General features: G+C 40.9%; 3 protein-coding genes across 5 annotated transcripts in view; 1 reads left to right on the forward strand and 2 right to left on the reverse strand.

The window, feature by feature from the left end:
* Window positions 1-3,821, reverse strand: part of smarcd3b (SWI/SNF related, matrix associated, actin dependent regulator of chromatin, subfamily d, member 3b) — a 43,213-nt gene extending 39,392 nt beyond the window's left edge. The window contains exon 1 of the mRNA XM_044339552.1: window positions 3,577-3,821. Within this exon, the coding sequence (XP_044195487.1) occupies window positions 3,577-3,588 (12 nt within the window). The 5' untranslated portion in view covers window positions 3,589-3,821. The remainder of the gene's footprint in view (window positions 1-3,576) is intronic.
* A 2,493-nt stretch (window positions 3,822-6,314) lies between these two features.
* Window positions 6,315-18,350, reverse strand: nfx1 (nuclear transcription factor, X-box binding 1). The gene is made up of 23 exons (XM_044340072.1): window positions 18,069-18,350; window positions 16,024-16,881; window positions 15,502-15,663; window positions 15,134-15,211; window positions 14,856-14,961; window positions 14,213-14,284; window positions 13,936-14,075; window positions 13,715-13,814; window positions 13,393-13,610; window positions 12,492-12,589; window positions 12,371-12,401; window positions 12,198-12,280; window positions 11,244-11,352; window positions 10,924-11,043; window positions 10,762-10,841; window positions 10,441-10,671; window positions 9,923-9,996; window positions 9,732-9,833; window positions 9,202-9,339; window positions 9,003-9,069; window positions 7,158-7,303; window positions 6,938-7,042; window positions 6,315-6,791 (listed from the first exon to the last, which is right to left on the reverse strand). The coding sequence occupies exons 1-23, from the start codon at window positions 18,085-18,087 to the stop codon at window positions 6,716-6,718; spliced, it is 3,213 nt and encodes a 1,070-aa protein (XP_044196007.1). The 5' UTR covers window positions 18,088-18,350; the 3' UTR covers window positions 6,315-6,715.
* Window positions 18,351-21,707: 3,357 nt separating this feature from the next.
* The window catches only part of asap1b (ArfGAP with SH3 domain, ankyrin repeat and PH domain 1b), a 64,327-nt gene continuing 59,346 nt past the window's right edge, over window positions 21,708-26,688 (forward strand). For all 3 annotated transcript variants that reach the window (XM_044339466.1, XM_044339464.1, XM_044339467.1), the window contains exon 1: window positions 21,708-22,475. In XM_044339466.1, coding sequence (XP_044195401.1) covers window positions 22,350-22,475 — 126 coding nt within the window. In that variant the 5' untranslated portion in view covers window positions 21,708-22,349. The remainder of the gene's footprint in view (window positions 22,476-26,688) is intronic.

Here is a 26,688-nt window from a genome sequence, read left to right on the forward strand (position 1 = left end):
GTGATAAAACAAACAAGATATAACATGTGAACAGTGGTGGAAAGTAACTAATTATATTTACTCAAGTACTGTACTTAAAGGTATACTATGAAGAATTTCCTAAAAAGCATGTATAAACTCATACAAAAATAAACCCTCTCAATCATCACTAATGACCCACTAGAACTGTGTGGCGTTGTATTTATCTACAGAGACTCTGCCCTCTGCCTGTATTTTATTACTTTCTTATTATTTTGCTGTACGTTAAGTTTCTGGGCGTCAACCTTTGAGCAGTGGGTGTGTAGCCCACAGAAACTACGTGCAGGGTGTGAGGTCGGGACTCGTAGCATAGCAACCAGGTTACATCTCTGTCTCCGTCTCTCTCCTCTGCTCGGCTCTGCTCTCTGTCTCTGTGTCATGGACGTATAAAGAGCAGCAGGTCTGTGTGTCTGCTTGACCGAGGGCGGGGCTGAGCTACACACACGCAGAGCAGAGAGGCCACAGCGGACAGGATGAAGCTCTGCATTCACACGATATCTGGCAAGGTGGCACCTTCCCGCAGGGTTGTGCAGAGGCAAAACAATCAGAAAATAATGTTTTATTTATCTGATTCGCTGGTTTGTTCTCGCCAGCGCTGATCGCTCCCTTCATTCACTCTCAGCTCGCTCTGGCCGAGCCAGGGAGGAGGGATCAACTTTGAATGTTGTGTTTACAAACACCAACCGACAAATCCTGCATAGTATACCTTTAAGTACAATTTTGAGGTACTTGTACTTTACTTGAGTGTTTCCATTTCATGCTACTTTGTACTTCCACTCCACTACATTTCAGAGGGAAATATTGTACTTTCTACTTCACTACATTTATTTGACAGCTTTAGTTACTTTTCAGATGAAGATTTGACACAATGGATAATATAACAAACTTTTAAAATACAACACATTGTTAAAGGTGAAACCAGTGGTTTCTAACCTTTTTGGCTTTTGACGTCTTACAAAAAGCAGTGTGTGGTCGGGGTCACATTTCAGATGTCTATGAGTTGTTAACAGCTCCACCAAATAGTGATTTTTCCCTCCAAACTTCTCACATGGTTTCATTTCAATAAATGTTCAAATGATCCAATATTTCACCAAAAATCAAAAATCAGAGAAAAAGTCCATAAACTGAAAACAGATTTGTGTATCAGAACTTTGTTTTTTCTTCTTTCCTCTCCCATTAATCATCTCACGACCCCTCAGATTTATCTGGTGACTGTTTGGAGGGGCCCGACGCCTAGGTTGGGAACCACTAGACCAAACTAGCTAACTGTGTATAAAGTAGTTCAAACTAGCTCCACCTCCACCACCTGTATAATCTCTAATATGATGTCATATATAATAATATATCAGTCAGAGGGACCAAACCACTACTTTTACTGCAGTACTTTAACTATATCAAGCTGTTAATACTTATGTACTTTTACTTAAATAGGATTTTTCATGCAGGACTTTAACTTGTAATGGAGTATTTTTACATTGCTATAATTTACTTAAGTAAAGGATCTGAATACTTCTTCCACCACTGAATGTGAATCACTTTGTTACTTCTGTGTCCTCACCTAAGCCAAGCTAACCAGCTGTAGCTTCATATTTGCCTTACAGACACAAGAGATACCCGACTTCAAATCCACCGAAAAAGCATATTTCCCAAAAATGTTGAAAATTCCTTTACTACTAACCCTAGTGGCTTTATGGACATTAAGCTCCTATAAACAGTCAAAAAAGTGGCTCTAGTTCCAACTAAAGACAACATTGTGCAGGCTACAATATAAAAATTAGATTTTCCTTTGGATCAGCAAAAGTAGATCTGGCTTCAACCCTACACCCCAAATTCCTCTCCTGCTGCTGTGAGCAGCCACAGCCTGCCAGCAGATTAACACAGTGAAACTGAAACTTTTCCTGCCAGATCCAAAAACACACTTGCAGACGTGTGTGGCATCAACAGCCAGTGGTGGAAGAAGTATTCAGACCCTTTACTTAAGTAAAAGTATCAATACAGTGATGTAAAAATACTCAATTATAAGTAAAAGTCCTGCATGAAAAATCCTTCCTAAGTACATAAGTACCAGCAGCAAAATGTAGTTAAAGTATCGCAGTAAAAGTAGTGGTTTGGTCCCTCTAACTGATATATTATTATATATGACATCATTAGATTATATTAGAGATTATACTGGACGTGGAGCTAGTTTGAACTACTTAATATACAGTTAGCTAGTTTGGTCCAGTGGTTCCCAACCTAGGCATTGGGCCCCTCCAAAGGGTCACCAGATAAATCTGAGAGGTCGTGAGATGATTCATGGGAGAGGAAAGAAATAAAAACAAAGTTCTGATACATAAATCTGTTTTCAGTTTTTGGACTTTTTCTCCAATCTTTGATTTTTGGTGAAATATTGGATCATTTGAACATTTATTGAAATGAAAGCATGTGAGAAGTTTAGAGGGAAAAATCACTATTTGGTGGAGCTGTTAACAACTCATAGACATCTGACCCCGACTACACACTGCTTTATATAAGACGTCAAAAGCCAAAAGGATTGGAAACCACTGGTTTCATCTTTAAAAATGTGTTGTATTTTAAAAGCTTGTTATATTATCCATTGTGTCAAATCATCTGAAAAGTAACTAAAGCTGTCAAATAAATGTAGTGGAGTAGAAAGTACAATATTTCCCTCTGAAATGTAGTGAAGTGGAAGTATAAAGTAGCATGAAATGGAAATACTCCAGTATACAGTACAGTAGCCTACTTGAATACTTTTTCCAGCACTGCCAACAGCCCTACATGAAGCACCATTATACCACCGTGTGTGCGCCCTGAATCAAAGAGGGGGGATGGAGGGGACAGGAAAGGGGGGGTGGGGGGGGGGGGGGGTGAATTAAAAAGCTTGCGTAAAGAGAGGTGAGAGGACGGTCCATACACACTGTCTGCAGCGGGGCTTCACCGTGCATCCCCCTCCCACCACCACCACCACCACCACCAACATCCACTCCTCAAGTGTCTGTTTCCCACACCAGTCAAGGTTAACAAGCCGCGCTGGTGTCTGCGTCGGCTGGAAAACGGGGAGGGGTGGGAGGTGGAGGTGGAGGGGTGAGGTGCTGCAACTATACAGTGTGCTGTGTGATGATGCAGACAGGCAGAGAGAGAGAGAGAGAGAGAGAGAGAGAGAGAGAGAGGGAGAGAGGGAAAGAGAGAGACAGAGAGAGAGAGCCACTGTAGCCTACAGTCCCCTTAAATATTCCCAACCACATCCCACTCCCTGCTCAATATGCTCAAATACATTGTGCACCATGCCTCGGAATAAGCATAAATACACCACGAGGTGCAGAAATAATCCTAGCATCTTTTTTTTTTTTTTTTTTTTTTTTTTTTTTTGAGGGGATGCACAATAAATTACAGCAAAACGAGGAAAAAACTCCGGTGCGCACTAATCCTGCTGGCAGCATAAAGAAAAATATATAAAGAATAGTTTTAATGGTGGATGCGGATACTCAGCGAGGCAAAGTGATGAGGAATAAAACAAATGTGCTAATGTATCACAAGGTAGCATATAACCATCCATACCTTTCTCTCCATCACTATGCGCCTTTTTAGGCTACTCAACAACAGCAACTGTCGGATGTGTCTCCGTGGAGCGGTGCGGTCCGGCGCGGCGCTTCCCCCCGTCACTCCTCAACTTCCTCACGGCTTTCAGAGACAGCGGCGTCTCCCTATCACTTCCCCATTACTGGACAGCTAGGCGACTTATTAGCACTGGCCTGTGGGACGCCGAGCCGGGGATGGAGCCAGAGCCAGGATTGGTGAAGCCTTGTTCGGAAGGGAGCAGGAGCGCAGGCGCGGTCTCTGCTGGAGAGTCGATATAATGAAAAATTACCAGTGGCAGGGAGTGTCATCAAATTATCCTCATGAGCGGGTTTTTCTTTGGGGGTCCGATGGAGGATTTTTAGCAGAGGAGTGAGAAATGTTGCCTACAGGTTATTCTGTGCATAGCAAAGGCTGTGAATATATGAGGAGAGCAAGAACAAAGAGATTTCAGGGGATTTTTTTTTATAAACAAGGCCTCAGTGATGCACTGAATAAACCCGTTTACTATAAAGAGGAGCAACATCAGCTCCCTAAACAAAAACTACTGCACATAATGTGACATTTATCACAACAAAACTAAATATCCATGAAGAAATACTGCAGATATAAGCAGTGGTGGAAGAAGTATTCATATCATTTACTGAGGTAAAAGTACGAATACTGCAATGTAAAAATACTCAATTAAAAGTAAAAGTCCTGCATGAAAAATCCTACTTAAGTACATAAGTATTAGCAGTAAAACGTACCCAAAGTATTGCAGTAAAAGTAGTGATTTTATATATGACATCATTAGATTATTAATAGTGAAGCATCAGTGTTAGAGCAGCATGTTACTGTTGTAGCTGCTGGAGGTGGAGCTAGTTTCAACTACTTTATATACAGTTAGCTAGTTTAGTCCAGTGGTTCCCAACCTAGGGGTCGGGCCCCTCCAAAGGGTCACCAGATAAATCTGAGGGGTCGTGAGATGATTAATGGGAGAGGAAAGAAGAAAAAACAAAGTTCTGATACACAAATCCGTTTTCAGTGTTTGGACTTTTTCTCTAATCTTTGATTTTTGGTGAAATATTGGATCATTTGAACATTTATTGAAATGAAAGCATGTGAGAAGTTTAGAGGGAAAAATCACTATTTGGTGGAGCTGTTAACAACTCATAGACATCTGAAATGTGACCCCGACTACACACTGCTTTATGTAAGACGTCAAAAGCCAAAAAGGTTGGAAACCACTGGTTTCACCTTTAACAATGTGTTGTATTTTAAAAGTTTGTTATATTATCCATTGTGTCAAATCATCTGAAAAGTAACTAAAGCTGTCAAATAAATGTAGTGGAGTAGAAAGTACAATATTTCCCTCTGAAATGTGGTGGAGTGGAAAAATAAAGTAGAATCAAATGGAAATACTCAAGTAAAGTACAAGTAGCGGATATTGGCAGGTGAAACATACATTTTATAAATATATAATCAATTAGTCGTTAACTTGTAAAATGTCATAAAAATAGTGAGGAACACCTGTTTAAATTTCCCAGAGTCAAAGGTGACGTCTTCATATGTCGTGTTTTGTTTGACCAACAGTCCAAAACCCAAAGAAAATCAGATTAACATGATGTTTAACAAAGAAGAGCATTAAATCACATCTGAGAGGCTGAAACTTGCCAGTTTGGCAGTTTGGCTTTGAAAAATAATAAAACAATTATTCAATTATCAAAATAGTTGCCAATTAATTTTACTACTCTAATCTATTAATTGTCGCAGCTCTAAATATATGAACATTTTATTTTAGTTTCACAACATGCAAAAATACGTCCCCGACCATCATCACTTCTAGATGATCCGGAGGAGCTTGGTGGAGGTTTGTGTCCAGCTCATAAACATAATTTTCTTGAATAATGCATAAAGTTTGCACATTTGGAAAAACACTGACTTTTAGTCAGTGCAGTACAGTCTCAGTGTCCTTCTCGTGTCAGCATTAGAGTTTCTATCTGCAGGATTAAAGTGATTTCAGCATTAGTCAACTAATCGATTACCTTGTTACAGCTTATAAATTGTAAGAATTTGCTGATTTTCTTTTGTCTTACATGATAGTAAATTCAATATCTTCAGGTTTTGGACTGTTGAGGAGCAAAAAAAGCTATTTGAAGACATTCCCTTTTGTTTTGGGAAATCGTGATGGCATTTCTCACTGCTCTCTGACATTTTATTGACCCAATGATTAATTGCTGAAAATAAAGCATTAGTTTTAGCATTGATGACTCAAGTCTGAGTCAGCGTCTAAACTCCGAGGGTGAGATCAGGGTCCAAACCGTCATCCTGACCAGCATCCACCCTGCTGACGTGTTCCTGAGCAATACAACCGGCCCCCCATCGAGTCCACAGGGGAGCCTGACCTAAAACCTTCCTTAAGGTCTCACCGAGGAGTTCTTTTTTTTTTTAGAAAGTGCAGCACAACATCTGCTTGTTTTGAAACAAAGCTTTCTATCCGCAGTGCAGCCCACTCTTATCCACCCACAAACTCCATCAGCGGAGGTTTACTACTGCCGCTCCGGCTCAATAACCAGCAAGAAAGAACAAGAAAAAGCATCTTGTGTTTGATAATCTTAGGAGAGCTCAAGCTGAAGAAGAGTCTTTCTGTTGAGATACACAATGAGCTATTTTTATGAGGAGAAATTGGATATTGAAGCTAATGCATTAAAGTCATATAAACAAGTTTGTCCTTTGAGTAAGGAAGAATTCACTTTTTATTGAATTGGCTCCAATGAGGGAAATGGTTGCAAACAAGAGGAGGAAAAAAAAAAAAAAAATCACTCAGAAGCTTTTCAAAACAATTCAACTTCAGAATTTATGCGTGTCTGGATCGACTTTAATATCTAAATTCAAGGGGAACACTTGACCCAGGACTTGTTTAATTCCTCCTCTGAGATTTAGCGAGTGTGGGCGTTCTCGGAGGGCAAATCACATCAGAGATATTCTAAAACAATTTTATTTGATTAGTAGGCTGGAAGAATTCTTATTGAAAAAGCTTTCAGAGACAGCTTTCATTTTTTGGCAGATGGAGACATTTTTGATGCATTTCTGAGCGCAGATCCTGAGGTTTCCTCCTTTTTTTTACGCCTCATTATGATTAGTCCTGGACATCAAAATAATCAATCACAGGTTCTTCTTTCACCATCTTCGACCAGGAGCTTCCACTGACGGCCCTGAGAGCAAAAATGGGAAGAAAATGAGTGCAAAGGATTAAATTTATTGATTCATTCTTAAAATAAGGGACTATTAAGGACATAAGGCTGTTGCAGTAATCAAGCCAGTGCATGAACAGACTCTTTAACCACAGAAGGGAACCTACTTGCTGCTGTGCTGTTTGATATGAGCGATGGGAGGAGGGGCCCTCGCCGCCGTCTCTCGCTCGATCAAAGATGTCAGCGTCGAATTTGGACAGACCGACTTCCCCCTAGATACACAGACACATCCTCAAAGCTATAATCAACACTGTTTTTTTTTAATTTATTTATTTGTGACTATCTGCATCAGCCAACAAGTTCCTGTATGTCTGGAAACGGTCTTACTTGTGGGCTGTGATGACGACGTTGCGTTTGGGCTCGCTGTCGTAGCTCACGCTCTCCACGCCGTAGACCTCGGCCAGCTCGTGGATGATCTTCCGGTGTTCTCTGTTCATGGGAGGGAAGCAGTGGCTCCTCTTTGCCTGTTTTCCCTGCAGACATCAGTAATGTATGTCCATTAGGGATTTATATTGAAAAAAAAAAAAAAAAGCTTTTCTGTCTCTTTCCTCCAGACAAATAACAGTTAAAAGAGTTTGGATTGCTACAAGCACTTTTATTGACTTTTTTTTTTGCAATCAGGCTCCAAAACCGAGAAGAGTCAAGGCCGTCGTAGCAGCGTATTAATGGTTTGGGTGCATTGTTTTGGTGTCTACATACTTTTGGGCATTGTAGTGCATGCATGGCCTATTTTCTGTGTTTTCTGTGTTGGGCTTTTTATAGAAATACACTACAAAAGACGACGATGGAAAACAACAACTGGCATAGAACCGGTCCGCTTTCTTTGCCAGAAGCTAGTTAGAAACTATTACAGCCAAATTTCAATAGAGAAGAAAATTTAATAAGCTTGTTTTGAGGGGAAAGTAGAGGCCCACACAGGAAGGAAGAGGGGAGAAAACGAAGGCAGTGAAGGCAGCACAGTATGCAGCGAATTTCAGACGTTTTCATAAGCAGACTCTAAGGCAGAAAAGCTTTGCCCTCCATGATCCATGAATCATGTTGTTCAAAAAAAAAAAAAGAGATTCAGTCTGTGATAAACAAGCTTTTACTTAGCAAAAAAAAAAAAAATCCAAAGCAGCACCGACAGCGACCTTGACGGCTACACTCCTGATAGCCTCAAAGCATCAAACAAATCTGAAAAAAGAACATGAGGCTATTTTTCTAACTGGCCCATGAGGTACCTACTAATTTAGTTTGGTTACTAAAGAGGCTTCATCGTCAGAAATCTACAGGAAACCACAGCTGGTTCCATCTCGGAGGTCCACTGGAGAATTGACCGAGCTCAGAAATAGCTGAATATACAACGACTGGGTCAGAAAAAAAAAAAAAAACATGACAATGATGTAAGTCGTGGGTGAAGATTCGTATCTTAAATGTCAACAATGAGTTGCCTGATCAAGTGCAGAAATGATGAAACTATTTTAACAGCTGCATTTTAAGCAGAATCTGATGTAATGGTCTTATTTTATCAAACATCTGCTGCAGCTATCTGCCCTGCTACCAGTTGTTTTCTCCAACAAGTGATAATATATCCAGAACGTTATATCAGAGAAATCTGACAAATGCATTTGAACCCGTTTTGTTTTTAAGGATTGCATTTACTAATCTTTCATAGTAATCTTTCAAACACTTAATACAGACTTCTAGATGGCGTATGATGCCTTTTTAAATAAACTGTTTTAGGAAATCTTTAGTGTCTGTTATGTAGTGCTCATGAGGGGTTTATTGTTGTATCTTTGTGGATCATGTTGAGTTAGGGGTTCATTTTGAGATCTCTTTTATAAAACGGGATACCTGCTGTTATAATTCAGTCTTGCAGTGTTTAAACTGCTTGTGACATGCAGGAAATGTCCTTGGGGACAATAATGGTATCTGGGGGTGTAAAAACTAGACTCCATATTGGATTTATTAGCCGAGCAGAGGCTTTATACGCCTGTTAGATATCTAAAAAAAGGGAACAAAAATGTTAAACAAGAGATTTAAAGTGAAGGTTATCAACATGCAAGTTGTTGTCAGTCATTGTTGCCCAAGGGCAGCAGGCTCCCAACACAACCACCAGAGGGAGCATCACATTACCGGGAGAAGTCAGTATGGATCTCCATACTGGCACGAGCATTCACAGTATCTTCTTACCTTATTAGCGAGCTCGGCAAGATTCTTGATCTCCTCCTCTACCTCTGTGACAAATTTCAGGTCTTTTCTGAAAGAGGATGTGGGAGGATTTGTTAGTGTGCTGGTTGATCTGCATCTGTATTTGATCTGCAAAGGAAAAAATGTAATAAACCGGTGCAATAAATCAACAGCTGGTAATAAACAAGAGGAAAAGACGGACCTGGCGTCCTCTTTGAGGCTGTCGCTGTATACGGAGGTGGAGCGGACGTTGAAGGGGTCAGAGGACGAGTCTATCTGTAAAGCCTCCGCCAGGCGCTTGTTTCTTTCCAAAGTGGCACACTCCTGGTCGCATTCAAGCCTGAGGAAACAAACATATACTCAGGTTTTACTTCATATCTTTAGGATGGATGTCGTTTAGGGGTACCAAACATACTACATATAAAACACATCGTCCTTAGTTCTGAACTGGCTGAGTCATATTAGAAGCAGCTATAATAACTTCCAAGTATTTAAATATTAATGCACAAACAAAAGGTCTTCAGTCATAGTGAACAGAAAATCAATTTCTATGCAGAAAAGCATTTCAGTGTTTCATCACAACACCGTAACTGTACTAAAATCACTGAAAATAACTGCAATTACAATTTGCTGCTTAAAATCATTTTGTTTGTGTATCTTGACGTGCTTAAACAATCAAAATCACTTCCATCAAACATTTTACAATGTGAACAGCTTTTCCTCCATCACTACCTGGTCTGTTTACGCTCTTTCTTAGAGAGGAAGGGGCCGATGTCCATAGAGTCACCGAGCTGCATGTCAGACAGTTTACTGGCCATGGCGATGGCTGCATACCTGCGGAAACAGACGATGTAAGAATGTTTCAATTATCTCACAATGAAAACACAAACAGCAGAATACACACAGAAAAAACTTCAACTAACCTCTGATAAGAACTGGCCGCCTCTGTGCAAACCACCGTTTCCTTTCTTCGACCGCAGTCACACTGCAGAGATACCTGAGGAAGGTATGAAGAATCAGACTTCAGCTCAGTGAAAAATACTTTTTTTTATTCAATTGTTGCTTTTCTGAAAGTTTGACGGCACTCGTGAGGAATTCCTGTAGCTGTGAGAGGTTTCATTATTTATGGAGTTCTTGAGTATAAAGGACTGCAGCTGACATGTTATTTCATTCTAGTCTAATGCCGAACACACAGCTGGACTGTTGAACATCATCTGTTAGATATGACACATTCATATAACTGAATTTATTAGCTAAATTTTCAGAGTTATTACAGTTACAGTTATTACAGTGCAGTAATAAGTTATTAAGCTTTTAACGGTGTGAAAATATGTCTCAATTCTCCCTGAATCCTCACTGTAACCGAGACCATCTGTAAAAAATTAGCAATCCGTTTCTAGCAACTGGAGGTCCAGCTGTTCTCCGTGGTTTTGCGCTCTACCTTGGCAGTGCAGGTGGTGCGTGGGCAGCTGCTGCCTTTATGACAGGGAGCGGAGCACGGGTGGCCGCAGTCTGGACGAGGCAGCGTGCAGGGCTGGCGGCAGCCGCCTTCTGGCAAGCAGTCGCCCCGGTGACAGATTCGTCTGCAGCGGTGCGTTTCACATGGCAGCTCTTTATTACACGTCAGGCCGCATGAAATGTCTTGCAGATGACATGGGATGTTGCTGCGTTGCTTTGGGTCAAAGAGAATAGTTTTAATTTAATCACAGGAGCAAAAAACTTAAAATTACTTGTGTATATTCGTGAGCTCAGGAGACGTCACCTCGTGCTTTCCCATGCACCATTTCTGAGTGAGGTATGTGCAAGGTGGACACTTCTCTTCACTGTGGCAGTTGTGAAACACTAAATGAGAGATAAATATTAGGAGCGTATTCTCATGTGCGGCGTGTAACTGCTTCTGTGAACGACTGTTGTTAAGTCTTACCTGGATGGTCACATTCATGTCTTCTAGTACACAGGTTTTTGCACTCTGGTGGCTTCGTGCCACAGGGGATGGGAGGGTACAAAACGGTGAGCCCGCAGTGACACGTCAGCTCGTCAAAACCTATAAACACAAGAAAAATCATGACACCACATAGGATAGAAGCAGAGTGGCAGCATCACAGCACAGTAACACCACAAAGAGAAAGAAATTAAACAAAGATGATGTAAAAACGAGTGAGTGAGAATAACTATGTGGTTCTTCTGAGTCTTGGTTCATAAACGCTGCGCTGTTGGACAGGAGGAAATGACTGCAGGACTCACTGGACTGCCAGCAGGGTTCACAGTTTCCACGGTGACACGGCTCTTGGCAGCGATGGAGGCCGCAGTTGAGCTTGTAGCCGCAGATCAGGGGGCACTTGTGCTCCACATTCTGGATGGAGAGAGGCAGAAACCAGTTACACCACCTCCTACAATCTCGCGGTTACCCAATAACAAAATTAAGATTTTATTTGGATTGATTGTGAGACCTTTAATATAATATCTTAAAAACTTTCAATCCTTTTAGCGGGTATGTGCGGCGAGCTGAAATCTAATTTTACTGTCACCTCCAGATGGTGTACGGGCGCAAAGTGGAAAGATTAAAAAGGCGGAGCCGCGGTCCGACTCCTGTCACTGGACCTCGGCAGCAAAATTAAACAAAGCAAAGTCATCAAATAGCCATCCATCACACTCAAATTGAATCCAGATCCAATTAAACTGGTTGAAAAAAAACTGGTACCAGCAACATAAAACTATTTAGATTGCAGAGCCGCTTTTTTGATTACAAGGCGCAGCTGAGAATAACCAGATTTTAAACTATGTGATCATTGTTCCTTTTTACCTGCACAGCGTTCCTGCCTTTGGCTGTAATTGTTCTGATTTTTGGGATATTTACTGCAGCCAAATCACATAATATTTTAGTGTTTGTGACTGATGCTACAGGAATTCAGACAGTCTGTATCTCGGCCCTCTGTGTCTGTTAAAGTTGGCTGAAAAAATATAAAATCCGACGATTGCCAGAATAGTTGTCGGGTTATTTAGTGGAAATTAAGCAATAAATCTTTTGTGACACTACTTTCCACATTTTTGTAGTATTAAACCTTTAGAAATTCAACTTAGTATCACAAATCCCAGTTTCTGTTAAATTACTTTAAACGTCCATTTATTAAACGCTGCCTGAGGTGTTGGGACTTCAACAGACGACTCAAAACTGGCACAGACTCGCTGAACACTCACCACGCAACACAGCTCGCCACACTTGTGTCGGCCACAAGAGCGTTTCTTGTTGCATCGTCTCTCACAAGTGAAGACGAGCTCATCTAGAGTTTAAAGAGTCAAACACAGACAACAAGTCAGGTGACTGGTGATTTTACATTATTTAATTTCATCTTGATGTGGTTAAATCTCACCTTCTTTTTGGATTGTGGCACATGGGACCTCCTGAGAAATAAAAAAAAAAGGTGTTATTAATAAAACAATGACTGCGGTGCCAACACAGCAAACAAATACTCCACCAGTGTTTGGGCTCACCTTTGTCTTGGATCCGCATCTGCATCTGACAGTAGAGGTCAGGGAGCAGGGTCCGCAGCTGTCCTCGTGGCACATCTTCTCACACATGTGGATGGTGTCTGAAATACCACAAGTTCAGTACGTCATCTTACAAACGGTAAGAACAATGCCTGGAGGCTTTAGATTACGCACATCCTGTTTGTACACACACACACACACACACACACAATACTTAAGACTGTGAAGAAGTTAAAAACAGATTTTTTGTTTCGGGATTAAAAACACAGCCGAACAGAAGATGGTGAAGGAATTGGGTCATTTTGAAAAAAAAAAAAAAAAAAAAAAATCACACATATGAGCATGAGATTACATCTTCATACAGCTAGTTACAGGAAAAATCAAGACAGCCTGGAGCAAAGCCAAATGTCAGAAAATGCAGATGTAAAGAAGAGTAATCTAATGATGCAGATGATCTGCGAGTGTAAGTAAAAACCTGAGGCTTAAACATGACGTGATGGAAAAGCGTGAAGTCTTTAAATTTGGACAGATAATGCCTGCGCTGACATCACATTTAATGCTTTCTCTGCTAATTCTCCACGCGTCTCTTTACCATTTTAAAAACTAGCGAGCAAAACTGAAAAGATTTGATGCATCTCAAAACCGTGTCATTACCATGTCCTGTTTTTAAATCTAAGAGTCGACGTGACACTTGTGAGAAGAGAACGTGCTGTGCTCAGTTTTAAACAAACCATTTGAGCAGTTTTATTACTAGAACATATATTATTGTATAACGTATGTTCCCATCTTACCTGTGGTCAGTTTTAGATCTTTAGTGAGGATAGCTTCAGTTCACTTGTTACACTATATTATGACAAATTGCTTGAGCCTCATCACACACACACACACACTTCCTCTTCCTTACCGCTGGAGCCGCAGGCCAGTGGTTTGTTGCACGTCTTTCCGCAGGAGGGGATGGGATCAGAGCAGCTTTGTCGTTCAGAGTAGCCCAGCTCCAGGAGTTTGGTGAGCGGGGTCTGACCGCAGGGACACGTCTTCACCAGGCTCGGGGAGCGAGGGCACGGCTGGCACGGGCCACGGTGGCACACCTGCTGGCACCGATGAGCTTCACAGTTTAGCATCCTGAAAATACAGAGTGTCGGGCTGTGATGGAAACTGTCGAACTGAAATAAATGCTTTAATATTAAATGATTGCGGACGTCATTAGTGCTGCCTGATGAACTTACTTTCCACATATTTTTTGACAGGAGAAATGTCCCGAACCGTCAAATCCATCTTTATCTGTCCCACACAGGACTTTACGAGAGGTGACGCCACAGTAGCAGACTGCACGTGAGCACAGAAAACAGATGAAAAACATTTAAATGATTTATTTATTCTTACAAGAACTGCAGCAGGACAATTTTATCAGTCGGAATATTTTGTGTCCCGGCGAAGTGAGACTCACCCTGCTGAAGCTGCAGCTGGCACGGCTGACACGCTCCGCTGTGGCACACCTGAGCGCAGGTGTGGTCGGCACAGTTGAGTACAGCACCACACACTTTGTCACACTGGAGCACCGTAGCCTGGCCGCAGCGCATCGGTTGACTACAAAGAGACGGTTCAATCATATGGTTTAAATATCTGATGAACCAAACACTGTCGACTATAATAACACAGATAAATATTAGAGTACACGGATAGAAACGTGCACACATGATTAATGCTGGGTATTAATGGAGTACCTGGTCTTCCCACAGATGCAGGATTTTGTTACAAAGGCAGGACACTGTGGACAAGGTCCAGGGTGACATAAGCTGCAGGGAGACACAGAAGGTATTGTTTTCAAATAAATCACTGTCCTGCAGATCCACATACTGGGTTGATGACATTTAAAGTAAAAAAAAAACAAAAAAAAAAAACAACACACTTTTGTTACACTTATTTAACAATATATGCTGAAATTTGTACAGAATTCTTATCTTAAAAGAGATTCTCCAGCAAGTAAGTATTGTACTTCCCTACGATTGTCGAGGTCAAAAGAGTAATTTTAAAAAGAATCGGTCCAAATCAGAGCTGACGTATACCGACTTTTAGTCTCCAAAAACACTGAATCCTACACTTCCCACAATGTAACTCCAATGATACAATCAGATCTTTAAAAACTATTTCCTTCTCAACCATCTCATCACATAAAAATGCCTGAACTGGAAATATGATGTGATGCTGCATTATTCTCACAACCTGTTTTCTTTTTTAAAAGTTTAATATCATGCAAAGTGTTTATGAATCTTTGAATTTTCCCCTCACAGTGTTACATCTAGTCCCAGCACTGAATGTTACCTCAAAACCGAACACCACAAAAATAAAGTGTTTTTAAAGGCTCACATGTTACAGGGGTGGTTGCAGTCCACCCCGCTCCTCTTCTTCCCACACATGTCACCACAGCTGTGAGGAATCTCGCTGCGCCGCCACTCTGGGTTCGTTACTTTACCTGCAAATCACATATGCAATAAAAAAAGACTGATGGCTTTGTTTCAGTCACTGTCAATCACAGACTCAACAGCTTATAGAGCTCTTCAAAATGACAGAGAGGATTTAGACTTATAGATAATCTAATTAAATTAAAACTGACAACTAATCGCATGAATGAAACAATCACTCACCACAGAAGCAGGTGTAGGAAGTCGGGTGTTTCAGTGCAACATTCTGGCAGGCTGGACAACGCCAACCTTCAGCTGAATCTGAAAAACAGCTTCATTTAAACATAAATACTATTTTTTTTTTTTTATATAAACTTTATCTAAAGAGACCAGCAGATATTCCAGCTGGCTTCACATGCTGCGCAAAACAATACACTGTTGATGCAGCAGGAACTTCACACAATGAGAGCTGTATTGTTTGTTTTTTTTCTGTTGATGGGGCCACATTCACCGTACATTACAGTGTATTTTGTGTTGTAGCCACACAGAGAAGAGTCTAGGTCAGCGCTGTCTGAACCGGTCAGAGAGGAGACGGTGTTTAAGGGTCGTACCGTCTGCTTGAGAGGCCGGGGATCGAGCCCATTTCTTGATGCAGTTCAGATGAAAGACGTGGAAGCAGCTCTGGCAGTTCCACACCGGAGCCATGACCCGGATGACATCGCAGCACACCATGCACTCGTACTTCTCCCCGGACAGCTGTTCAATTAGACAGCCTGCGGAGATCAGAGAGAACCTTCGATTAACATCTTTAACCCCACAGACCCTTTGGCAGCTACATCAATCCCAAAGAAGGGTTTCCAAATTTCTAAAGATACTAAATATATTATGTTGAATTACAAAATGTATAGAAGGGTACACAAGCCATCAAATTTACCATTTGACACAATAGTGAAACAACAAGCACAAACAGACTATATATGATGTTGACAACCAGTGTGAAAATGTAACTTTGAAGGTACTAAGAGGGAAAATATATATCAGGAAAACAGAGTCAAGTGGTTAATTATTCCTGGACTATTAAAATAGCAAAAGCAAAAGAGATTGGTGTTTTTTTTAGCAAGCTACAGTCTGACCTGTCTGAGTCTCCTTGCTCTCTGGAATCTTGTCCCAGTTCCTCTGGCCGGGCCTGTGGTTTTGGTGGTGTGGTCGTCTCTGCCCTCTGGTCTGGAGCGGCGTGTGTCGTCCTGAGCCTCTCTCAGCCTTACAGGCAGGATTCTGAGAAGATCTGCCGTGGCCTGGGTTATCCTGCCCGCTGGCTCCCCTCTCTGAGCACGTTTCCTCTTGAGCCGGTGGTTTGGGTGGTTTGATTGGTCCTTGTCGTCGTTTCGTTTCAGTGTGTTTCCTCTGATGGTCGTCACGCTGGGAGTCTGAGTCCGGACCAGTCCTGCTCCTCTGCGTTCTTTCCCTGGTTTCTGATATGTGGTTTTCTCCTTTGGTTTCAGTGTTGTACTCCTTTAAGTGAGTGCCTTTCTCATTGTGTTCTCTCCTCTCATTAGGATGTTCAAAATTTCTGCCCACATCTTCTCTCCGCCAGTTTGGCATATCAGGTCCATCCATGGGATGTGCACCTGACTGGAAGCCACCCATACCTCTGTTGTGGCCACTGTCACATCCAGGTCTTTGCCACCGTGGGCCTGAGCCACCAGAATTCCCATTTACACCTCTATTCCCTTCCCTCCTCCCTCGACCTCTACCTCTCCTCCTGGCACCATCCTCTCCCTCATAGGGAGGATGCTGAGGTCCTGCATAATGTGAATTATTATGGCCAAAGGGGGGTTTATAGCCCTGATGAAAGTATCCATATTGTTGAGAAGGATCATATCTGTTACTACTCATGTTTCTGTCATTGTTGTGTCTGGGTCGACCCCTTCTGGATTTGTGCTGATTCGGCTTGTGATGTGACGTCCCATTTGGATTAAGGTCAGGTGGATCTGCAAACAGACAAACTGTGAGGGTTAAAAGCCTGAAGCTGTGTGTGCAATAATCACAACCAAATACAGTCACAGTAAATATGTTTAATAGTAGCAATGATGAAAAAAAAAGATTCTAATTTTGGAGTGATTTCAGACATTATTATGATCAATCCTGATAGATAACAGCTGTAAACGGTCATTTTCATTTCAAACTCTAGAGCTGCAACAATTAGTCGATTAATCAATTAGTCACTTGACGAAAACTGAATGCATTTACAAGTTTACCTGAAGCTTAATTTGAGGCTTCAGCAGTCTCACTTAGTCATATCAACTGGATATCTGCCACATTTACAGTCCTTTTAGCATCAAATTCCCTCTGTGTTTCCCTGTTGAGCTGCGGTAAAGTATAGTAATAAAAGAGGGACTTTGGCATTAAAAAGACTGTAACCTTGAAAGATATCTACTTGATTTGACTCAATTGAACAGCTGAAGTTTCATATTAGCTTCAGATAAACTTTTAAATGCACAGAGGGAGGCTTGTGGATTTTGGTTCCCATCACTTACATTTTAAGTGCATTATGAAGGGATCTTGTAATGGTCAGTATGAACAGGAGGAATGATTATGGCAAGAAAAACCTGCTTCAATGTTAGTTTGGTCATTGAGTGTTGTTTTAAGTCAGACTTGAAAAACGGTGTGAGGGAGAGGAGCAAGAAGCTACAACAATCAAATAATTGTTGTGTTTACTATCACTATTATTTTTTTAAATGAAACTTGGAATCCATCTGTTGATTTATTCATTTACTGGAGAGCGACAACACGTTTAACACCTCGTATTTAGACCACAATGATCACCATCACTATGTATAGCCAGTAGGTTTTTTTTAAGCCAGATCAGATGTACTGTTGGCTTTCAAAGTTCAGTCACATGTCACCTAACTGATCGTACAGACATGGTCGGCTTACTCTAGCCATAAATGAAAATCAGCCGATAAAGCAGCTTATTGATGATAGATAAAAGTTAAAATCTTGGCTAACGTCAGCTAGCTAACGAAACTGGCACATAAGCATGTGACCAAAACGTAAGGAAGCGAGCTAAAGTGGGCAGCTTACTTATATTTTAACAGTAAACGCCAGTTTTAGTAACTTTAGTGACCACTGACCCATCATTTAGCTAAATGATTTAGTTAGACAGCATGTTAGTTACCTGAGGAGCCCTCAGCCATTCAGTCTGAGCTGTGCTTGTTTCTTCTCCCACGCCACAAGTTTTTTGGGTAAAACTGGCTGTTTTCTGAGAGATGACAAGCGTTGGCAGGACTTCAGCGACAATATCTACCTTTTCACTCTTGTTCTGGTTGTTATTAGTGAGAGCAGCTCCCCCCAAAAAGCAACAACAGCCTCTTTTTGCCTTCAAGTGACCTTATCAATATTAGCTCAAAGCTAGCACAAGCGCTGTCAAGCTATCAAGCGTTATTTTTTCCCCACCCGTATTCTGCGAGGACCCGCCCCTACGCCACCTCTGATTGGCTTACTCTGATATTCTTACACTAAAAGTAACCAATCTCACTCCTCATACCTAAACCTAACCAACCCAACCAATGAAGGCAATGAGTACTAGCCAATCAGAGGCAGAGATGGGCGGGTCTTCGCGGGATGCGGGTGGGAAAAAAATTAGGCAACTATCGATTGTGGGACTTCCGATTATTATTTTCAAAATAAAACGGAAATGATTCAGAATTCACAAATTATTCAATCTAAAATCAATCTGCGAAAACGGTGTTTCCTTTACAGAACTCACATTTTACAATATAATGGTTTTAAAGATATACTGTAAACCATGAAGGGGTTAAGCTAACAGATATAATTGTGAAATTATTTTTCTAGGGACAAGCCAAACCCATTCAAGGGTTCATAGATACAAAAAATATGAAAAACTGAAAAAAATGCTGCAGATTAGCCGCAAGATGGCGCTTCATGTTTGGATTTGTATAACAAGAAATACAGGGGCTTTTATATATGGGATATGGAAAAATTATTTTTAAATTGTGTATTTGTGCAACATATATCATGGTTTTGTATACATTCATGCATTTTTTGTCTTTTTTGTAATTAAAGTTTTTTATTAACTTTTTTAAGATATGCAAAACATAATGAAACACAAAACCATTTATTACAGTAAATCAATGAAAAACAAATTACTTACACGTACAGTAAAAAAACAACAACCCAAAAACAGTAACTGTGGAGACAAAGAATAATCCAAAAAAAAAAAAGATTCAAAAGAGGCAATGTCTGTAATCTATTTTAGTCATGCATATATATTTTTGTTTTAAAAACTGGTAGAGGTGTTACCAGGCTGCTCTTTTATATATATAATTTATATATATAATGATGCTACAAATCTCTAAGATATCTAACTTTAGATGAACAACTTAAACATTATAGACGTGCAACCTGAACAACTTTGGCTGGTTCAAAAAGGTTTGTGACATCTCTGGGTTTGGGGATCATCTTCAGTGTTTGGAGGACTTGTGCAGACATTATGACAAACAGCAATGAAGCTAGTTTTAGAAAAGGGAAGTGGTTGATGTTCAGATCAGTTTTTTTGTTATGGCTACATATTGTATTACATGTATATTGCAGTGCATATTTTAGTAGTGTGTGGTTGATAGCTGTATAAGACCTGACTGACTTGGAGAGAATGGAGTTTTGAATGAATTGAATCTATTTAAGAGGTCAATTAACTCAACCACATATATTCTCTCAGAGCTAGAAACCAGAAAACCAGGGATCTAACCTGTAATTTGAGAGATCCGAAGCCGAAATTATATTCAATCTGCTGACAGTGACAGACTCAAAAATGTTTTTGGAAAATCTATATATGACATGAATATAGTAACACTCACTGAACTCCCAGAAAATTCACTGCATCTATCTTCTAAGTGACAGCTAGTCAGTTTAATTCATACTATAGGATGCATTAATATCTGACAGTAGGAGACATTGACTCCAGACTCCAACTGTTTTGTTTTATCAGATCATGTCTATGCTGGTTTAGGAAAATGAATGTAGGTTGATAGTGATACACTACTGGATAATTAATTTGGTTAGCCGTTACCAAGTTTTCAGACCAAACTTTAAAACAGTGGCACTACCAAAACAGACTACTATCCTTTAATGACATTAAACTGAGAGATATAGTGATAAAATGTCAATATATAGACACATTCTCACAGTTCAAACCAGTTTAATGAGAGTAACGTTGCGTGCGTCATTACGGTAAAAACTACCGTTATATGTCATTACGGTAAAACTACCGTAATATGTCATTGCGGTAAAACTACCGTTACATGTCATTACGGTAAAAAAAACTACGAGGAAACGCAACTAAGGTTTTCAACTGTTAGTGATTAAAAGTAGCTTGTGTTCAATTTTGTAGCTTATTGAAAGCACACATTGGCCAAAATGACATTATTTAGGTGGGCTCCTAGGCGTCTAATAATATTCTGGACAGTGAATACCCCGCTATTTTTCCCTTAAAGTAAAATAAACTAGCCATTACTGTGTTTTTTTTCTGTAAACCGTTGCTTTCAGTTACAGGCCCAACTGTCGAACAGCTCTCTCTGCAGTCAAGATTCCAGATCACGCATGCGCAGAGCGCCTCTTCGTCCCAGTCAGCCAGGCGAGGTGGGTGGGAGAGAAATGCGTCAAGTTGCTGTCAATGAATATAAAACACTGAAAAATGGGTGATCTTAACTTCAAAATACATTTTTAAATAATCTAGCCTGACGATACCTCTGCTTTTTTAAAACGGCTGCGTCGCAACTGCTTTCGTGCATTATGAGAATAATTTGCATCCATGTCATCAGAAGCTCTATTTATCGATCCCTTAATGTTTTGTTTACATAAAAAAACATTTAATGTTTTTTATTGTTACATCTCATTACACAAGTATAAGAGAGTAAAAATCTTATGTTTCAGCTCCTCAATAATGCAGTGAGGAAAAAAAAGAAACTGTTGAAATATAAAAGCAATAGATCAGTGTACAAAAAAAAATAAAATACATGAGTGTATGTATGTATTCAAATGTAATTACTTGTTATTATTACATTACAGTTAAGATGCAATACACACAGGCATGCTTTTGGAGAGAAAGTGGACCTTTCGCCTGCAAACCTACAAATGTAGCACAGGAAACAGACCTTTCTTGGTGCAATAGGTCAGAAGATGGGTGTAATACTATATGCATAGAACATGCTGAACTTTACCCCACTTTGTGGAAAAGTGGTGGTTTAGTCAACCACAACATCCTGGGAAACACTAACAAACTGTGACTAAAGGTGGAAACTATTCTCTCAAAAATATGTATGTTCTTCTTGTTCCTTCAGTTTAGGGCTGGGCAATATATCGATATCTTGACATGAGACTAGATATCTGCTTAGATTTTGAATATCATAGTATTGTAATATGGCATAAGTGTTATCTTTTCCTGGTTTTAAACCCTGGATTACAGTAAAATGATGTGATTCTCTGAACGTACCAGACTGTTCTAGCTGTTCTATTATTTGCCTTTACTCACTTAGTCATTATATCCACATTATTGATTATTATTTATCAAAAATCTCATTGTGTTAATATATTGTGACTGTGATATAAACTCATATGTTGATTAAAAAACATTTCGCAGCCCACTCTGTTAATAAATATATGAGACACCAACTATTAACTCACTTATTGATTAAAAGATAATTGAATTGTGGTAAAACAGGAAATTTAATGTTGTGAATTTTATTTTGAAAATCACACACGGAAGCCGAACCTTTCCCTCGCGCGAGCTTGTCACTGACTCTCTGAGAAGCTCGAGCGCGGCCGAGCAAGAGAGAGTGGCGGTGAATGTGTCTGCGGCAGCGTTTAGCGTTTAAAAAACATAAACTACAGCCGAAGAAGAGAGGACCAAACCCCGCTGCAGCTCGAGACGACCTCGGCAGACCATGGACTATGATAAATTTTAGACAGATGCTGGTAACGGCGGGCTGTTTTGACGACAAGCGGCTTATTGAACATCTGTAGAGCATAATGAGGGCGTCCGCTATTCTTTACGGTGGTTTTTCCTCCGAGGTTTAGTCAGACGCAGAGTGACACTATTTATAAATGCGTCGCTTTTAGACATCCTCTCAAGGAATAGACACACCGAGGGGGACACAGCCTGCAGAAATTTAGCTAATTCCCCCCCCTCTCATGGCCCCTGGGGAACAGTGAAGTCATTTGAGAAGTCACACGTCTTAATCATCTCGATAGTTTTGCGAGGAAAAATCGGCTTTCCCCTCCATCATCCACCAGACTCCCCCCTCCACCACCACCACCACTACTGCTTTCTATCTGTTTTTGTTTTTTTTGTTTTTGTTGTTGTTTTTTTTTAATCTTACATGGTTTTGTCCTTCTGAGCATTTATCGCCAACCCTCCCGTGGGCATTCTCTCCGTTAAAGGATGCCGGATCAAATATCGGTGTCCGAGTTTCTCTCGGAGACAACAGAGGATTACAATTCCCCGACAACATCCAGCTTCACCACCCGACTGCAGAGCTGCAGGAACACAGTGAATGTGCTGGAGGAGGTAAGGCCACCAAGAGCTGCATGATGGATGGATGGATGGATGGACGGATGGATTGTTGAAGATGCCTCATTAAACAACACAACCAAAGAGACTAGATTATATCTGTTTTAAAGGGGCCACAGTCGCCTGGGGTCTTAAAATATATATATGACATGCTTTGGTCACAGTACCCTTGCACAGCCAACTGTAATGAAAACACACCTGTCTTTTAGGGGTGGAGATGAGCTGTGCAGCCAGGACTTCATGCAATTAACCATAAATTCAACTGGTGATGTTTGACAGCCTAATAGTAATGCAGTACTATCATGAAAACCTCTTTAAATGAGCAAAAACAGCACCTGTTGATCTGGAAGCTGCTTATTTAATTCCACAAAATGCATTTTTATTGTTGCACTGGACTAAAAATGCAAATTTCTCGACACAGTCCATACCTACAGCTGTGTGTGTGTGTGTGTGTGTGTGTGGGGGGGGGGGGGGGGGGTGTCCTCAATTGGGAAAAAGCTGAGTTTTGGGTCAGTGGTAAGGTTAGGGTAAGGGTAAGGGTTTGGCAAGTTAGGGTAAGTCTCCAGGAAATGAATGTAAGTCTATGTAATGTCCCCAGAAGTGACCTAGGACTCTCTGTGTGTGTGTGTGTATGTGTGTGAAGGTGAACTCTCATCTTGTGTGTATTTGTGAATCTGCTGCTCTTTCTTGCCAGATAGAGTAACAACAGAGGAGGGGGGGTGGATGGCTTTAGTGGAAGAGTGCAGGGAATAGAAGGATGTGCACTCAGGCCTGCAGCTCTCTGTGTTCACTATTACATAACTCACAGCTTCAGAGCATGCTGCCAGGCTGTAGCAGTGTGTGTGTGTGTGTGTGACAGAGAGAGAGAGAGAGAGAAAGACCTCTTCTAGTCACTGGCAGTCAGATCTGGATCTAACTGTTAAAGGATTATAAAGATCCTTCGGTGTCGCTGCACTTTAAACTGATCAGTTTCATCCCGCTAAAGTGAAATATTGCACGGAAACACACATTCACCTCCTTACGGTTTGATGCTGTGTCACCTACGATCATGTAGGTGAAGTGTAATCAGGTCATGCAGGTGGAGTTTGACGTGTATGCCTCTGTTTTTTTTTTTCCCTACCTCCCCACCCCCACCATCACCATCCACTGGCGTCCTCCCCGCTACGATTAAATGGAGCATCAAACCAGGGAAGCATACACCTTCACTGTTCCCTGCTCGTGCCAAAACGTGACCTCATTTCCCACTTTAAAACACATCTAGCTGCGGATTTGAATGACTTCAGGCTCTCGATGTTTAGTGTAATCTGTCATGTAGGGCAGAAGAATTGACCAAATGATTCCCGACTTTCCATTTATGCTGCTTTAGAGTGAGTAAATGGGGTTTATTTGTCGTTAAATAGCTGCAGCGCTCACACGGAGGGGTTGAGATGAGCAGGACAGTAACCAAAGATGGTTTGTTCATGAGAAAAAAAACTCTTTTTAACATACTAACGCTACTACAGCTCACAGTCAGCGCTATCCATCACTTCCAACTTCCATCTTTTACTAGTTTATTATATCAGAATTAAGCCTTCGGTGATAGACACTTGATGCAAACTGCCACTAAAGCACATAACGAATACGCAAAGTTCGGTTGCATGAACAAACCCCAAGCGTGCTCAGTCGCTGGCTCATAAACAGCCTATCATATCCCTTGATGACGGAGCGTGCTACGAATGACAGCCAATCATTGAACAGGCGTGTTGTTCGGTTGCACCGTCGACATGTGACACAACAACAGAAACATTGCGGAGCGAGAAAATCAGCGTAGGCGGTGAGGAAATTGTTGATAAAATTTTCAATTGTTGTGTTAAATTATTACCTGTGTGCCTTGATAGATGAAGTGGTTACATTCAAGCTTTTCTCTCCTGGTCTTTATTAAAAACAGGTCATTAAAAACGATCAATTATCGATATCAACTGAAATGAAACACTTTATTATGATAACTTTTTCAGCTATATCGCCCAGCTGTAATCGGAATAATAGAAAATTTACCAAAACAGAACCAGGGCTGTGTTTATTCTGAGCCCCGGAGCACAGTTTCTTTCTGTCTGCTGACTGTAACAAGGAAAAGGCTCGCATCATGAATCACCTCTCTGGCTCTGTGCCTCTGAACCGAGAGACTGCAGCACAAACGAAAAACATCTGTTGGAAGGGCGGCCATGTGCGCCGGGCTTCAGTAGCCGCTCTGGAATTTTTTGCAGAGATCACATGACAGGGAAGACCATTATGCTGGCACCGTAGCACTAGCGACATGCTCCTCCGCTGTTTAAACAAAAAGGCAAGATGCTCCTTAAACATTTCGGCGAGGATAATCAGCAGAACGCCTCTTGGGTAACTCAAACTGGGATACATCCTTCAGTTGCAGGCTGTGGCAAAACACACAGGCAGCCAGCCTAAAGCCACAAATACTGTTAGATTAGTGTGTGTTTTATAAAATTAGCTACCCTGTTTGATCTCTGCATAGACACGCAGGGACTCACTTGCATCATGCACCCAATAGAGCTGGTGCAAAGAAGTGAAATTGCCTTTGGCGTCTCTTTGCCTAAAGAAGAGTTGGTTTAAAATGTCCTGGATTTCTGCTGAGCTCCGAGTTCCTGTCCTCAAACTTAAAGCGTTCATCCCCCCCCTTTTTTTTTTTTTTTCTCTGAGTCATTTCCTTGGTATGTTGACAAGGTAAATTATGCAAAGGTACAGCGTGAATATTTAATGCTGTAACCCGAGGGGGGAGAGCGGACCCACAGGGTAGTTGTCATTCTCTGCGTGCTTCCACTGAGTCATCTGGAGGTACAAAGAAAGAAACCAAAAGGAAAAAAAAAAAAAGGTTGTGGCAGCATCATATCGTTTTAATTCAGCGCCACACATCAATTATTGATCACTGCAATAATGACACAAAAGTATTCATGACTCACCGGCCTCCGCCCTGTAACTTCTCTGTCTCTCTCTCTCTCTCCGTGGCGGCGGCAGCAGCAGCAGAGCACTCAAAGATGTTTACTGTTTACTCTTGGATCAGTGCAGAAATATGGAAAACAATGAGCAGTGAGGTGGAGAGATACAGTCTTAAAAATAACCTTTCTGGGTCAAAGAGATGGTGGTATTGTGTGTGTGTGTGGGTGTTGGTGGGTGTGTGTGGGAGGAAGACCGGAAGATGACTGATATGTCTGGGTTGTGTTTTGGTAACATCTTTGATGCAAAGCAGTAATTGTTGTGGAGATTTTTGCACCTCATTTCCCAGAAAGCCCTTGGCAGTCTATCTGTGTGTGGAGATCAGTGTTTTTTTTTTTCTATTGGTGAAGTTTAAGGACATGAAGTCAGTGCTCGTTTACAGTATTTGTCTGTTCAGGTGAAGGCTGTAACAATTATGTGATGACAAAAGCCCACACATGTTCCAGAAACACTGTAAAATGTCAGAACTGGTTACCAAAAGTATTAAATTTAGACTTATAACAGAGAGAAGCAAGAAAATCTTTGGATTTGAGACGCTGTGAATAAAAATGTTTGGTGTTTCTGATCTACTAGAGATGAGCGTCAGGATGGAAATGTCAGTCTGGACAAAGCCACATATCTCAACAGCTACCAGCCATACCGCCATAGAATTGTTTGTTAATTCTAGTTAATCCTAGCACTTTATTTGTCGTAGCCTACTTGGCAGACTACCATGAAATTGGCCAAAGCACATTGTGGCTACTAAAGGGGAATTTCTTTTATGATTTTATGACCGCTGGCCTTTTGTCAAGTGCCACCCTCAGAACATATTTGACATTTTTGGCTTCATACTACTGGTAAACTTTGAAAAAATAGCAAACTATGTATTATCTTAGCCTGTTCTTGGTTTCGGCCAAAGACTTTTGTAATGGAGTGTGTCATGAGCATCACAGCTGTGATTGGGTTTCTGAATGTCAAATCCTGTTACCTGGTAACAACATTAGATGTCAGAAGATGGTGAAAAATGTCGATCACCGTTTCCCAAAGCACAAAATGTAACCTGAAATGTCCCGAACAACAGGCCACAACCCAAAGATATCAAGTTAACTATGATAGAGGACTAAAGAAACCAGAAATATTCACATTTATCAAGATGGAACCAGAGAATTTTAGCATTTTTCTTTTAAAAAAAAAAACAATTTTTCGACTAATCGGTGTACGTATAATTGTATAATGTTCATTATGT

Source organism: Thunnus albacares, chromosome 21, assembly GCF_914725855.1.
Source record: "Thunnus albacares chromosome 21, fThuAlb1.1, whole genome shotgun sequence".
Lineage (NCBI taxonomy): Eukaryota > Metazoa > Chordata > Actinopteri > Scombriformes > Scombridae > Thunnus > Thunnus albacares.

Coding starts and splice junctions, on each gene's coding strand:
- nfx1 (XM_044340072.1), bottom strand. Junction 14,285..14,855: donor TGCAACCACCCCTGTAACAT/GTGAGCCTTTAA, acceptor GTCTCCCTGCAG/CTTATGTCACCCTGGACCTT. Junction 10,672..10,761: donor GGTGCATGGGAAAGCACGAG/GTGACGTCTCCT, acceptor TTTGACCCAAAG/CAACGCAGCAACATCCCATG.